The following is a 16,136-nucleotide window of genomic DNA, read 5'->3' on the forward strand; positions in this document are numbered from 1 at the left end:
CCTATTCAAAATGTTGTGGGGATCTGCAAGAAGATTTCCGCCAAGGAGAGTCTAGGTCTTAGACTCTCCTTGGCGGAAATTTTGATGTTTTCTCTAATAGTTTCCCAAACTTTATTAACATCCACCTCAGTGTCCAAGTTTTCTAAAGCCGCGAACCTATTTGAGATTTCAACCCGATACTGCTCTTTACCCTTTACGTCAGCCGTGTCAAACATGCGGCCCCCATAGCCATAAAGTACGGCCCTTCAACTTTTAGAGCTAATTGATATTAAAATCAATATTAAAATTTTAGTAGAAATATTTTTTGTAAAGACAATTTTCCAACAGACCAGACGGCAAGAATTCTCACGCAGACATAAATTAGCAGGCTGCAGGAAATTCAATGTTTTGCTATTTCTAACATAATTTCTTGTGTAATCTCTCTTTTTACATATTGAAAAATTGTTTGATACTTGTCAAAAATGGCATTCTCTTGCTTTTTAAAACTGTGAGATATGTGACTTTAGGTAATTATATTGAAATTATTCCTAAATAATAAAGAGAATTAAATTTCCTTGTATCAAAATCTAATGTATATTTCTATTTTGAAGTGCGGACCTGGACTATTATTTATAGGGCTGAGGTGACCCTCTGTACAAGTTGAGTTTGACATGCCTGCTCTACCTCATTTAACTTCTTGAGATTGAACCTCTACATATGAATTAGACCGTTGGACATATGCTTTTAAAACTCGGGAGAACGTACGTTTCCTCTCGAAAACTGCATTGTCATTATTAAACTGGATATAAAGTTTATGAATTGCTTTCAATGAAGGCGCCCATCGAGCTTGAAAATGGGCATGAAACCGCCTATGCGTTGTTCTACAGACAGTCTTTCTTTGTCAACCATCTTGTGTAAACTGTCACATGAGCAGGAACAGAGACACTAGCGCGCTCGGAAAGAGTAAGAACTAATCTCCATGATCTACTTTAAGTGTTACCATGTTACAAAACATCATTCATTGTATGGTTGATTCATCGATACTAAATCAAATACTGGTTGTTCATTTCGTGCGCCACTCTGCAGGACAATTCCGACTTTTCAGTCATTTTGACCCATAATTGAGTCTCTCTCTGCCTAAGGGAATTATGGGTAAACAAGCCGGATGTATGCTTAATAAACTGCAAGGCGCACCCGTAATTTCATTTATAACAGTATCGAATAAGGCTTTCGAAACTTGTAATGATCACTCTAGTGATAGGGCCCGTTCTCGGCTCCTAGGTTTCCTAAGAAATTATGAAAGACGCATCTTCGTAGCTTACCATGAAATGTATTTTTAAAGAGCTAATAATAATAATAATAATAATAATAATAATGGTCGAAACCAAGTATACGTACGTGCATGCGAAACTAGTGGAACGTATGAAAGCCATACATCGAAATCACTATTATGCAGACCATAACCTCAGTTTACAATGTGAAGGTAATAATCAAATATTTTTTTTCCTTGGCACTACAGCCCCAGTGGGCCTAGGCCTACCTCCATGAACTTCTCCGTTCACTTCGGTTTTTCTAGATCTTATACATTCGGTAGGACTCCTTGGGCGGGTGATCAGCTCGTCGCAAGGCCTCTACCTGTACACAAACACAGAAAAACGCACACACACAAACTAAACATCCCTGCCCTGAGTGGGATTCGAACCCACGATCCCGGTTTCCAAGTGAGCGAAGACAGTACATGCCTTAGACCGCTCGGCTACCGTGACCGGCCAATCAGATATTTACTGTACTTATTTATAGAAACTCACAAAATATTATTAGGATTGCCACACCAATAAGAATACGCTTACAGAGATACTGGAGGAGCAATAACTGCACACAGAATCCTAGTCGGACGCCCTGAAGGGACGAATCATTTATGAGACCTAGGAGTAAATGAAATGACAACAATAAAGCGGATCTTAATGAAATTGGCTGAGACTGAATTGCATTCACCTAGTTTAGCATAACCACCACCAGCGGGCTCTCCTGAAAGCTGTAATGAACGTCCTTGTTCCATAAAACGTGGGACATTTTATGACTATCTAAGAAACTTCCAGTTTATCACTGCAGACTCTGCTACACGGACATACTTAGTTTCAAATATCTGTTGTATATATCGCAGGCGTCTACATATATCCCCTTTTCGGACGTGGTAAATAATAGCTACTGATTTAATATCTCTAAGAAACTGACAGCTTATGCTAATTAATTTCGCATAAATTACGTTTCTTGATCCACAGAACACGTTACCTGGCACGAAGCACGATGTGTTTGTCCACAATGCGAAAGGCTTGTTTTCTCATAACTGTATGCCTTAAGCCGGGTATCGTTTGCACGCGGCTGCCGCGAGAGGCAATGTTCGTTGCTTTGCCTCGCAAAGCGATACCATAATGCCGCGCGCGAACTAGGCGAGCGTCGAACCAAATCGGAGCGGTACTTTCTCCCGCGGCAAAGGGATTTAAGTTAAGATGGTCTTGTGGCAATCCGGTGTTTCTTTCGCGGCAAAATGGAGAATGAAAAGTGTCTAGCTCTCGTACAGCTTTGTAAATATAAAGATGTATTGTGGAATTCAAAAAGTGTTAATTACCATAACAAAAGTATAGGCGAGGACGCATGGGAGGATATAGTGACGAAATGAAAATGCCAATTCAGGATTTAAAAAAGAAGATGAGAGCTTTAATGGCTTCATACAAAGAGAAAAGTCCCGAAATAAGAAGTTTTGGTACGAACATATTTATTAAATTGCTATTATACCACTCGCATTATCTGTAATTATGCTAATACACTAAGAATTTATTGTTTATTTACAGCTACGTGTACTGTTTACGTATCCAAGTGGTTAGCACTCAATGAATTCGACTTTATGGCCGACAAAAATACTCCCAACGACACTGTAGATGCTTTGCCTGATGTATTCGTGGTGATCTCGCGATAACTGAGGAGCAGCGTCGATCAACTGCCGCACGCGGCCGCCGCGCTTCGACGCTGGACACGAACACGGTAAACAAACGAACGAGTCTTCCGCGCACGAACAGCTGCGCGCGGCAGCCGAGCGCAATGGATACCCAACCTTAGTCTCTCGATTTCTATATGACACATAACAATTCAATTCCCATCGCTAAAAGTTCATACAATTTGAAATGAAACCTTGTTTACGTTGTAGGTGTATTTGTCTAACAATAAGTTTTTAGGACAAAAATGTGAGGAGAGACTATTTTTAGGCCTGACGTTTGTTCATCCAGGTGACCGTGATCTGTAAGGTAGCGTCTTCAGTTGGTCACGATCGATAGACATCTGCCAGAGAGAAGGTTGCTACGCGACAATAAACATACAGCAGAAAAACTAGCACTACATACACGTGAGTTTTCCTTTCTCTTATCAATAAATACAAGCACCAAATAACTCACTCAAATTTACTGTGCATATCTGAGTTTATTTGGTTGTACACCGTCGCTATATGTTTCGGCCCATGGCGCCATCATCAGGCGATACATAGACATGTCTATGAATTGTGCTTTCCATATGGATCCATATATTGTTTATTTTGCCATGTGTATATGAATAAAGTGATATTACAGCGTGCTTCTCTTATTTTCAATTTTTACCATTATATGCACCAATTAAGTGGCTCTATAATGAATCTAAACTTGTTTAAAATGTATAAAACAAGCATTTGAACTTATTAAAATCTTAAAATATTAACAATATGTCAAAAGTTCTTGGTCTGTATGGGTGTAAAACCTGGTCTCTGACATTAAGGGGCAACATAGACTGAGGGTGTTTGAGAATAGGGTGTTGAGGAGAATATCTGGACCGAAGAGAGATGACGTGATAGGAGGTTGGAGAAAACTGCATAATGAGGAGCTTCATAACTTGTACTCTTCTCCAAGTATAACTAGAATGATCAAGTCAAGGAGGATGAGGGGGGCAGGTCATGTAGCACAAATGGGGGAGACGAGGAATGCATATAGGATATTGGTGGCAAAGCCAGAAGGAAATAGACCACTGGGAAGACCAAGGCGTAGGTGGGTGTAAAATATTAAAATGAATCTTGGAGAAATAGGATGGGATGGTATGGTATGGACTGATGTGGCTCAGGACAGGGACCAGTGGAGGGCTCTTGTGAACATGGTACTGAAGCTTCAGGTTCCATAAAATGCTGGAAAGTTCTTGGGTAGCTGCAGAATTGGCGGCTTCTCAAGAAGGGCTCAGCTCCATGAATGAGTGAGCGAGTGAGTGTCAAAATTTTTAATATTATTAAAATGTTAAAATATTAAGCTTATAGAAATGCAATACTCTGGATATTTTCTCATCCATAGTTTAAATAAGGTCGTGTTGGACTTGGACGCTGTACAGCCAAATAAAGTCAGATATGGGGTGTTCAATGTGAGTGGGTAATTTGGTGTGTTTTTTTTTTTTTGTTTGACAGAGAAAACGAAAACTCATATATATACTACTAACACACAACAGGATGCATTCCTTAAAGAGAAAAAGAAAACTAGCCCATTGATATTTAAACTGGGATGACGAAACACGCATGGACACGAACCCAAACAACTTTGGAGACGCTTTCATGTTTGTAGGTTGTCTGATGTCTCGGGAGGCTCAGTTTGTAAGTTTTGAAATGAACAACATAGAGGCAGAAGTTCCAGCTCTCTCAAGGACCGCCCAATTACAGGAAGTGGCAACCCTGCCTTACGTCAGCTCAGGGTTCCGGTGTTCTGGTGGGCGGTGGCTGACACCTGGTAAGGGATCCTTCCCAGGATTACGTGGCGGGTAGATAGGACTCGTTAATAATGGTAAGCAACCTGTCTAAGGAAAGGTACCCGAGTGGAGGAGGGGTCGAATACCTACACCATAGCCCTGCGAGTCGTAGGGGGAGACGAAAGGGGAACCCAGCACTGGGGGGTATTACTGTGCCACCCTCTTCCTGGGGGATATAAATAGAGACCTGGCCCTCCACGTTGGGGTGGTCTCGAATTTGAGGCATTAAAATATGGTAATGAGTCCAATGGGACTCGGACCAGCAGCAAATGCAAATGAGAGCTCCATCTTCTCATCAGAAAGGATGTTACATTATGACTATGACCGCAAGAGTCAGTTGAAAACAAAATTTTTCTGGTCGTGAGTCTCAAAGGACTTGGAGCCAAGACGAACTGATTGGCAGTAAACCGCCAGTCGTAAAGTAACACTCACTCTAAGGAAAGGAAACTTTGAATAAAAACTCAGACCCTCTAAGATGGGGGGGGGGGAGTTGCAACAGGTTGGTAATCTGCTCAAGCAGAAAAAAAAACGAAAAAAAAAGAGCCACTATTAATCCTCAAAGACTGGCTTGCCGGATTGGCTCCAGTTGTGCTCAAACCATTTCCATATGAACGGTGGAAAACTCCTCTAATAACGCGTTCTAATTTCACACAGAATTCTTGAATAAGCCTTAATATGTCTTTAACAGAAATAGGAAGTTGCTTTAGTTGTGTGTTACACCGGATTGACATTGACGCTAGGAGGCGTACCCGCCGCAGAGTAATTTTTATTTTCAATGGCTCTTCCAGCCCTTTCAGGGCCCAGGCCTCTTATTCAATTCCCTAATCATTTTTCACAGATGGTAGGACTCCCTGGACGAGTAATCAGCCTGTCGCAAGGCCGCTATCTACACACACGACAACATAAACACAAAATAATTGTATACACATACCAAACATCCATGCCCTGTGTGGGATTCGAACCCATGATCGCGGCGTCCGAGCGAGCGAAGGCAGTTCATGCCTTAGACCGCGCGGCTACTATGACCGGCGCCGCAGAGTAATGGTTAGGAAAATGAAAAACGAAGAATTAATTGAAATTGTGGTTAGGGGCCGAAACAAGTCAAAATAAGCTTCACTTCAAACCAATGAATTCAGTTCCATTACAATATATTCCAATTTGTTCGAGTAGACTTCCCTTTGATTTTAGGATGACTGTTTTCCTCTTTTCTAACACAGAGAGCTCCACCACTAAATGAAAGTTTAACGATCCACTGTACTAATTCTATGGAGTCTAGAATATTAGCACTAAACTAATATGCTCAAGCGTCAGCCTGGCATTTTGTAGTACCTTTACGCTCGGGATTCTTACAGGCTATTTCACTGCTTCCATGTGGGTACTGAAGGTGGAGAACTTACATTAGTGATGATGTATTAATTTGCGTAAATTAGAACGTTTAGCGGCCAGAGCTCGTTTGACGATAACATCTCAGTTTCACGTGAATACGTGTTACGTGATAAAGCATAAATATGTTACTGAGCTTGTAGTAATAATATATTGATAGGCAGATAACTTGTGCGTAATATACCGTCTACTTCAACTATTTCTTATTTCATAAGTAAACGATGCAATGCTGATTGCTTGGTTCTCAGATATTTGACAACGCTATTTCAGAGAGCGTATATAACATCCAGCGTACAGTTAGCGAAAGGAAGGTATTGCCTCGAAAAGTGGTGATTGTGGTCTATTTGCAGACATTATACCAGTGTTGGTTATGAAGGAAGAAAATCACGAAAAACATCATAACTCAACCGAGATACTAAGTTTTGTGCTCGACTATGATTTGAGGTTTCACGGCATTGAATATTAAGATGACGCCATATAGTTTTGTAGACGGATATCGACGTTTCAGAGGAACATACAGTCTCGATCTTTCACGTCTACTCTGAAGATACAGGTACACGTGCTTTCAAAATGTTGGTGACTTTGTAGAGTTACATCCTGGATGACTGTACTCTTAGTTTGTGCTAGAATACTGGTTGTTCCTCAGTCACATCTTAATGTTATTATAGGCTGAGCCATAGCTCAAGCGGTTAGTCACTGGTTTCCCACCGCAGCGGCCCGGGTCTGGTGAAGTGGGATTTGTGGTGGACAAAGTGGCGCTGGGGCAGGTTTCCTCCGAGTACTTCGGTTTCCCCTGCCAAGCTTCATTCCACCAAATTCTCCATCATCATAATTACCCGGAGCAGGCTACAATAGGCCAATCAGTGGCAGCCGTGCCGAGTGGACCCAGTTGGACTCCACCCCCCACTGAGCGAATTAAAAAAAATACTGTTATTATTCAACTGACAGTTTGAGTGACTGGCTGGCTGACTGACTGACTGACTGACTGACACCATGGTGGAAGGTCGTCCTTCTTTAAAATTTCACAATCCTTCATTATTCCTTCTTAGCCTTTCAACTGCCTAAGAAATTTCCTAAGTTTTAATGTATCAGTTGTTTCAGTCCTGTGTGCATAAGAGCAAGCCAATGGTACTTGTAAAGATCCAGTTTAATCCAATTCAAAACTCATGTCCTATTTCTGTAAGGTCTATTTTAATCCTATAATCTTGTTTAACAAATTAATACTTCCTTCAGTTTTTACGAAAACGAAAGATCCTCGCAGTTTTGTATTAGTGAGATTTATCATTGTCATTTCGAAACTTCAGGTTACCATAGGAAGGAAGTGTGCGGCGTAAACCACCTGGAAGAATCTATGTTCGGGTATATTGTACGTCACGAACGAGGTAGCGGTCTTTTGTTTCAATCTACCGTGTCTAATCTATGAGCAGTAACAATATTTTTATGTGAATTTATGAAGCGCAGTGTACTTTAAATAGGAAACGGTTTACGATTGAATATGTGTGTGCCCTATTCATGGGAGGTGGCGAAAACTTCGTCCTGGCCGCAACATTCGATGCGTCTATTTTCTGGGGGTTACTTTACGATCGTCGAATTGTAGGATGACAAGTGAATTACAAACTGTAAAGGATTAGGAAGAAAGCGGTCGTTACATAACCGAGATACTATATCGACTTTTGCCTGGAGGGACTGAGTAAACCTAAGGAAAGCCTCACTCATGATAATCAGTGTTCCGGCGGAGATTCGAAGCGAGAATCTCCAGAATACAAGTCTAGACGCTACCACTAGACCAACCTGCTCGGGCATATCTCATTTAAATAGTCACAGTCAGAGTCAGAGTTACTTTATGACTGGCGGTTCACCGCTGATCGTCTTGCCGACAAGCCCCTTGAGACTCATGACTAATAATTTTATTTTCCAACTGAACACTTGAGGTTATAGTCCTTATGTAACATCCTCTCTGACGAGAGATGGGTCTGTCGTTTACAACTGCTGCTGGCCTCGCCAGCGCAGTCATTCTCAGGTCCTAGTCCTATGAAACCCATGGCCATATTTTACTGTCTCAGATTCGAGACTCCCCAACCTGGAGGGCAAAATCCCCGTATTGATATCCCACAGGAACAGTATTAATGCTCCCGCCTACTTCGCTGTCATTTCAAAACCAAGAACGCTGGCTTATAAAGCACGTTTAATCATCTAAATCGACGTTGTAACTATTTGTACAATATGCTTTGTAATTGCTTAATGCGAGGAGCAACTTAAAATAGAAACGTAATTCATATTTGTGGGAAGTCATAAGAGACCAAATGCCATTACTACCTGGTTAGTTTACAAACTTAAATAGAATAACTAGCTTCTGATAACAAACAGAGATGAATTGTTTCCTTGGAAATGTAGACCAGTATCAGAGCGATATAGCCGTTTACATTGTAAGTGTCCAGAACAAGCGTTCTGGAGTTGTCAGGTAACATAAGACAAAACATCCGTAGCCTAGGGAAGGCAGCCAGAATATGTGCAGGAAAGAAAACAGCTGTATATGACGTGATTACTACGTCATATCCTAGCGCAAGAATAACCAGTTGATTGTTCAATACAGAAACTAAAGACCACCTTAACTCCAAAACTGAAGCAATTACAGTGCAATGGGGGAGGGGGTAATTTTTACAAAAAGAAATTTTAAAATTTGGTACTGTCATATACGCTTGGCTTCTAAAATATTTAGGCGTTGTCCTTCAAGGAGAAAGGACGGGTGAACGTATTTTTCGCACAGACGTTTTGGTACAGGCCTTCCTAACAGGGAAAAAAAATGAAAACTTTATTTTAGTAAACACTTTGGTGCAAGGTTGGAAAGCATTGTATTTGTGAAGACCTATATTTAACAAAGCCGGTCACGGTAGCCGAGCGGTCTAAGGCATGTGCTGTCTTCGCTCACTTGAAAACCGGGATCGTGGGTTAGAATCCCACTCAGGGCAATGGATGTTTAGTTTGTGTGTGTTCCTTTTTCTGTGTTTGTGTACAGGTAGAGGCCTTGCGACGAGCTGATCACCCGCCCAAGGAGTCCTACCGAATGTGTAAGCGCTAGAAAAACCGAAGTGAACGGAGAAGTTCATGGAGGTAGGCCTAGGCCCACGGGAGCTGTAGTGCCAAGGGGAAAAAAAATATTTAACAAATCAAATTTTGAACAGCGACAAATAAAGTGATATATTAAATGTTAAAAAAAGAGGTTGGCTAATAATTTCTGTGTACTCTGTCTGCCCGAGAAGACCACTGCTCAGCCGCAAAACAGGAGCTAGAATGCAAAGCGAACCGCGAGTAAAGTCAAATCACAACGCCTTTCGCAAAGACGGCAAACAGCAGAGCGGTTAGAGCTTTAATAGTAACAGTAATTCTATATTACTCTCACAGAGAGTACTAATGGATTTTGTACGTTTTCCGGAGTATGGAGCTCTTCATTTGATCGCTGCAATGGAGAAGCATTGTGTTTCTTAGTGAATCACAGTCTGAATTTCTAGATTAAATTTCCGATTTAAAGGGTTTAACTGGATGATCTCGGAGAACAAGGCTATCTGGCGGTACACAGACCTAACTATTAGTGTCTGCAACTACAGCCTACATCTACAGAAATCATCCATCCGGTGTCGGTTTTCATTTTCACCTGTTCACCCCACAAAGTGCATGTATAACCACTGTTTCCCAAACGGTGTTCCTTGTAACCCTGAAATTCCGCAAAGTGAAAATAAGGTCCCGCAATAAAAGTACGTTAAGATATGAAAAAGATAATTTAAATATTATTACTATTACTGTTCTAAATGTCCCTTAAAATAATTTTCATTTTGCGACTTCTATATTTTGGAAATGTCACTCTCAAATGAAGAAATTTATAAATTATGTGTTTTGTCTCAGAGGAAAAAGCTTTATCAGGACGTGAAATTCATCAGCTGATACCCTTTGTCAGCACACTCTTATCCGAAGCCTGATTATCGAATTGCGCAGCAGCATAACCAGAAAAACGCTAATAGGTTACATGCGGCGCCGGATGACAGGATTCAATTTTCCGATATCAAGACAGACGTTAAAATAATTTGTGAAGAGAGAAAGAAGAATAAATCTTTGCATTGAAAGTTCAAAATATGTTATATTAATTTTAAGCTTCCTTTTTCGTACACGCAAACTGGGACTGTTATTCTTAAATATGTGCAATTAAATTAATGTGTCGATCTCATCCTTATTTACTGTTTATTTGTTGCTATCATTATGTATCTGTGGCCTTGTATTTTAGATAAAAGAGTTTTATCAGGGGTTCCGAAAATGTTTCGAGTGCTAAAGGTCTGAGTAGTCAAACAACCGAAAACGTTCGCTTAATGCACTATATGCAGCATACTGCGCTGCAAACTCCGAACACGACACGTCTAAAGTATCTGAGGGTAAATCAAATCTTTCCTTTCCAGACGATGTTTTAAAATGATACTAATACAACTACCACACCCAAAACATAATCAAGTCAAGTATTTTCATTATGAATTGGATACTTTATTATTATTTAAGTGCAAATGTGTTTTTACCCGGTGGCAGTGGTACTACAATAAGACACAACACACAAATAACACACATCACACAAAATAACACACCACACTCAAACAAATCATAGCGCACGACACTGCACAACAATGGACACACAACACACAAAGGACACACTACACACAAAAAATTTGCACCTTCCATGTACTTACTTACTTATTTACTCACTGAGCTGAGCCCTTCTTGAGGAGCCGCCAAATCTGCAGCTACTCAAGAATTTTCTTGCATTTTATGGAATCCGAAAGCTCATTACCGTGTTCACAAGAGCCATCTACGGGTCCCTATCCTGAGCCAGATCAATCCAATCCATACAATCCCATCCTATCTCTCTAATATCCATTTTAATACTGTCCACCCACCTAGGCCTTGGTCTTCCCGGTGGTCTCATAAAACTAGGGACACGTTTAACATTCTTACCATATCATCCAGTACTGAAGGAAACAGATAATACAGGTTTTCAGAACATCTTCTAAATCAACGCACTGCGTCATCATTATCTCACGCAGTGTCACTATGTTTCTACTATATTTAGAAAGACAGGCGTAAAACCCGTTGAAATTATAACTGGAAACTTTCGGTTATCAAAATCAAAACAAACCTCAACAAAAGTACCTATCTTAATAACCTGAAACGTTCTGAATAAACCAGCAACATATATATAGCTCTTCGGTAGTATACACCACAAGCACGGTCGCCGTTTTGACTACTGAAACAAACCTCTGAACATGAACATGCGCATCTGCTACCTAGATTGTCATGAAGCTGGACTGTGTTGCTACCTTGTAATACACATAGAAAACGTATAACGTCCATTACGGCTGTTTTACTTCCATTTGTAACCTATATACTGACTCTCCCTGCATTCATCTAGGTTAGGACATGAGGCAGAGGCAGGTTGTTGTGAATAGGGTAATGCAAGCATAAAAGATGGAAACATCTCGTCCGGCTGGGACTCTCAGGAACGACTCTGTCCATTGGAATTAGCTCCACATGCCACAGGCTTCCTGCTCCCACTCCCAACCTGTGACTATTCTATGTATATGTGAGCCTGAACCATGTACTACAAATTTGGTAACACGTACACTGTCGAACTGTTGATTTCCCGAACGCTATAACTGGAAACGTCCTGACCATTTCGCCAAAATTTCAATGGTTATGAAATGCTTCTATTAATCCTCTTTGGCTCATAAAATGCCATTGATTGCGGCACTGTGTGTAACAGATAATACCAATATACCATCCACGGCACCAAGTTCCAAAATAATCCTCTAACGCATGATGTAGTCATCAAAGGAATCATATAAATCAATTTAAAGGAGATTTTCCAATGAATGACGCTATTTGATATGTTATTAACAAGTTGAGAAATTTCGTGCTAGTGCTTTTGGATAAGAAACATTCATTTATTTAGGATTTCGCATGTAAATAAATGTACTGAATTTCATATAAGTACGTTTGATAAATACGGTATGTATGCCTTGCATGTGTCGGTCACGGAAGCCGAGCGGTCTAAGGCATGTACTGTCTTCGCTCGCTTGGAAACCGGGATCGTGTGTTCGAATCCCACTGTTTAGTGTGTGTGTGTGCGTTTCTCTGTGTTTGTGTACACGACGAGCTGATCACCGGCCCAAGGAGTCCTACCGAATGTGTAAGATCTAGAAAAGCCGAAGTGAACGGAGAAGTTCATGGAGGTAGGCCTAGGCCCACTGGGGCTGTAGTACCAAGGGGAAAAAATCCTTGCATGTAGAAGAAACGCAGTCATCATATGCAGTTATTAAGGACGGAGAGCGAGAATGAATAATCAACCCATAGCAGGATGTTCTTACTTGTTTGTTACGAGTGAAAGTTATGGCTAACCAGTATAAATTCATTTGTTAGTGTAAACTACGGTCTTCTGGGTTATAACAGAGATGGTTGCAAATGTTCTGGAGGAATTTGCTAACTCTATCTTTAGGGCAGAAGAGGAAGGTAACACCAGTGTCACGACACAGAATATCACAATATGAATTTTCACAGTTGTCAAAACACCAAACATCATATAATTATTGTATTTCTGGACATTATCCATCGCCATGTTTATATTTAAAGCACACAACGTTCGATATATCTAGTACCTGTCTCCGGAGACAGGGACTACCTCTATCGACTTGCCCAGACGAGTAGGTTTCTCTTGAAGACGGAGATAGATTCCAGTCTCCGAAACGTTGTATTTTTTTAAATAAGAACAGGACGATGGACAACGTCCAGAAAAAACAATACCTTTATTATCGTCATAAACTTTTAGATCTTAGTTCCCAAAACATCGTATTGCTTGTTAGTTTATCTAAGTGCACTTCCTCAAATGCTTCGAATGGCACGATTATTATGCATAAACATTCTGCCACCAATAACACAGTTTGACGACAAACACGGGTACATGGCATCTTACCTGTGGTCAGATGCGTGCTGTTCCCTGTGCCGACGGCAGGAACACCGTCTCCTTCTTCGGCTGGTCCATTGCGATGGTTGTTGTTGTTGGTGGTGGTGTTGGTGCTGTTTTGGTGGTGGTAATGGTGGAGGATGCTTGGCGTGCAGCCCATCCCTCATCCCCGCCAGCACCACGCTATCCGATCCTAATTTGCCACCCCCTAATCCTATCACCTCTACTCACACTTCCGACCACATTTTCGCATGTATCTCAACACGGCAATAAATTCACATATATCATTCATCAACAAAGGAACATTTGATCTTACAGCACAGATGTATCAGATTTTTTATCGCATATTTTTTCCATAACTCGATTGAAACTGGCCATTAAAAAATAACTGTTATTTTGAACTGCGCTTTATGGACTTTTACTTTGCACAAACTAAGGTTTATAAACCATCCTGAAATTCACCAAAATTCTTCTTAAGTCATCCGAGTGTCATTATATTCGATATATTTAAACCAGGGTTGTTAAAAAAAATCTATAATATTCCCCGATTTTGATCCGGGCTTCAACATTGTCAGCGCTGAGGATGCATAAAAAACAATCAGACGCACATATAAACTGTACAGATAAACAAAACAAACGGACTAATAAACTATCGCCAACATGTCATGTACGGCATTTGCCAAGACACATAACCAGGTATTGGTAACGTGTTGAATTCGTTTTCACAGCCTTAGGCGGCGTTGCAACCGTTCCAATTAAAGAATTTCGTTTCAATCAAGGCAGCAAACGCGATTCAAGATGTGGCAAGACGTCGAAAGTGTCTCGAAATCGTATATATTTCTCTATGTGTTTTCTACTGCTGAAGTAACGCCAAAGAAACGTAGCACTACTACAGATTAGCGGGGATTTGTTTCAGATTTGGTTCTTGCAGATGTAGAGATGCACGGATGTACTCGTAACAGTTATCGGCAAGCTTCGCTATTACTCCTGCCTGTGTCCGTCATTGCCGCTGGCGAACTTCTCTTCAACAGCAATCCCATGACATGTAGTTGGAAAGCTGACAGTTGTCGACATACCCCTCCCAATCGTCTGCTGCCATTCCGGAGACTTGGTCCTCAGGCATCTGCTGCACCTGTGCAGGTGAACATCTTCGTTTACGTCAGCTGTTTAACTGCTAAAAAGCTATTTTATAATAATACGTGATCATAACAACAAACATCTTTAATGCAATTCTTCTCTTCCGGAAAAAAAAAATATTTCGAAATAGCTGGTAAAAGCTAGTTGTATTAATGTAAGCCTATAAAAAGGTTTGTTTTAAGCAGTATATACCAATAAATGTTACATATGTCTTATTTCACAACACTAAACCACAAATATTATCTTACACGTAAAAACACTAATCAGAAATCAAGTCAAATAGATAACAAGATAATAACTCCACGGTATTCGGATTTCCTTGAATGATTCATAAATTTTATGCGTCTATAGAAACATAAGTATAATTACCATGTTCACTAAACTACACCATTAGATCCTATCTTAAGGTGAGCGAATTCTGTCCACACAATTACCCTTTGACCCCATTTTAACAAAGTTCAATTCTAACCAACGACTATGTTAGGTCTCCGAAGTGATCCCTGTCCTAGCAATGATGGAACACTTCGTGTCATGAAGATGAAGATACAGATTAAAGAAGCATGAACCTATTATAAATATTCAGTGATTTAAATAGTATTCTGACAGAAGTACAATGTTGAAACTGCACATAATATCAGATCTTCTAATCCTTTCCTTAAGGATGTTAAATTTTGATACGAAACTAGACAAAAATAGACTAGGGGCTAAAAATATGTAATTTTTTAAACAAATGACTGGATAAACTATGCGTGAATACAAAAGAAACGAAGACATTCTTCAAGAACTCAGGATTCAGTTTTCACAAGAAAAGAACTTTTCATGAGTAGAACATAAGTTGTAGGATTTCAGGTTCTCACAGCGGTGACTATTAAGTTCTTTCTTCCAATATAACGCCGCGTAGCCCGTTGAGAGCTAACCGACGTTTAGGAGGAACATATTGTCCCCTTATTCAGTGCAGAAAAGTAAGCCATGCAAGAAACCAGCATAAAACAAGCAGCAAGCAGAGCTGATTTCTTGCCTGTCTTTCCTTTAACACTGATTACGTAGGCGAAATGTTACTCCGAAACGTTGATTGACTTTTAACTGAATGCACCTCGCTAAATCCCAAACGAAAGAACTCTCCTTAAAATGAGTTCACGTAAATCGCAACGATGATTAGAGGTTTTTACAAAAAATACCATTGCGATCCAAACAAGAAAAATGATCATGTTAAAGGGTTAAATACCTATGATCCGAACGAAGAATTAGAAAAAACACAAAAGGAATTTATATAAACAATTTTCAATAAAGGGTCAAAGCAGACTCCCGAAGATATTAAATTTCGAACCGAAAGGACAAAGAGGAACAGGAAGACCTAAAACAAGATGGAAAAATAATTCGATTTAACACGAAACAGGTTACAAGGCTTAACTCTTGAAGCGGAAGAACAACACCATCAAAACAACAAAATGTATGGCAACACTGCAGAAAAAGGAAATGACAATTAAGCAGATGGCGGTGATGAAGATCATAATTCTCTCCTTCTTGTTTGATGACGCTTTATTATCTACATCCAAAATATAACGCTACGTGGAATGAAGATTCTCAATGACTGAAGGATGCGCCTTAAAATACGAGTAATATACAATACCAACACATTTCTGGAGGTAAAAGTTAAAGGTGTCCCTGTGCTTAACTATTTACGCACTACGCCATGAAGGAATATGGGGGAGTGGATGTATAGACCCACATTTTTGACCTCAGCATTAGCTGATGAGTTGTCACCTTCACTCCCTGGCAGCTTTACCCCCGAGGAAAGAGCCCCCATTACCCATTGCATTGGCGGTTGGGTGGATCC

General features: G+C 40.4%; 1 protein-coding gene across 6 annotated transcripts in view; it reads right to left on the reverse strand.

Moving 5' to 3' along the window:
• The window catches only part of LOC111865533 (high affinity cAMP-specific and IBMX-insensitive 3',5'-cyclic phosphodiesterase 8B), a 292,551-nt gene that overhangs the window by 207,353 nt on the left and 69,062 nt on the right, over window positions 1-16,136 (reverse strand). For all 6 annotated transcript variants that reach the window (XM_023853639.2, XM_023853640.2, XM_023853641.2 and 3 more), the window contains one exon: window positions 13,172-14,294. In XM_023853639.2, the coding sequence (XP_023709407.1) occupies window positions 13,172-13,322 (151 nt within the window). In that variant the 5' untranslated portion in view covers window positions 13,323-14,294. The remainder of the gene's footprint in view (window positions 1-13,171; window positions 14,295-16,136) is intronic.

Source organism: Cryptotermes secundus, unplaced genomic scaffold, assembly GCF_002891405.2.
Source record: "Cryptotermes secundus unplaced genomic scaffold, Csec_1.0 scaffold722, whole genome shotgun sequence".
NCBI lineage: Eukaryota > Metazoa > Arthropoda > Insecta > Blattodea > Kalotermitidae > Cryptotermes > Cryptotermes secundus.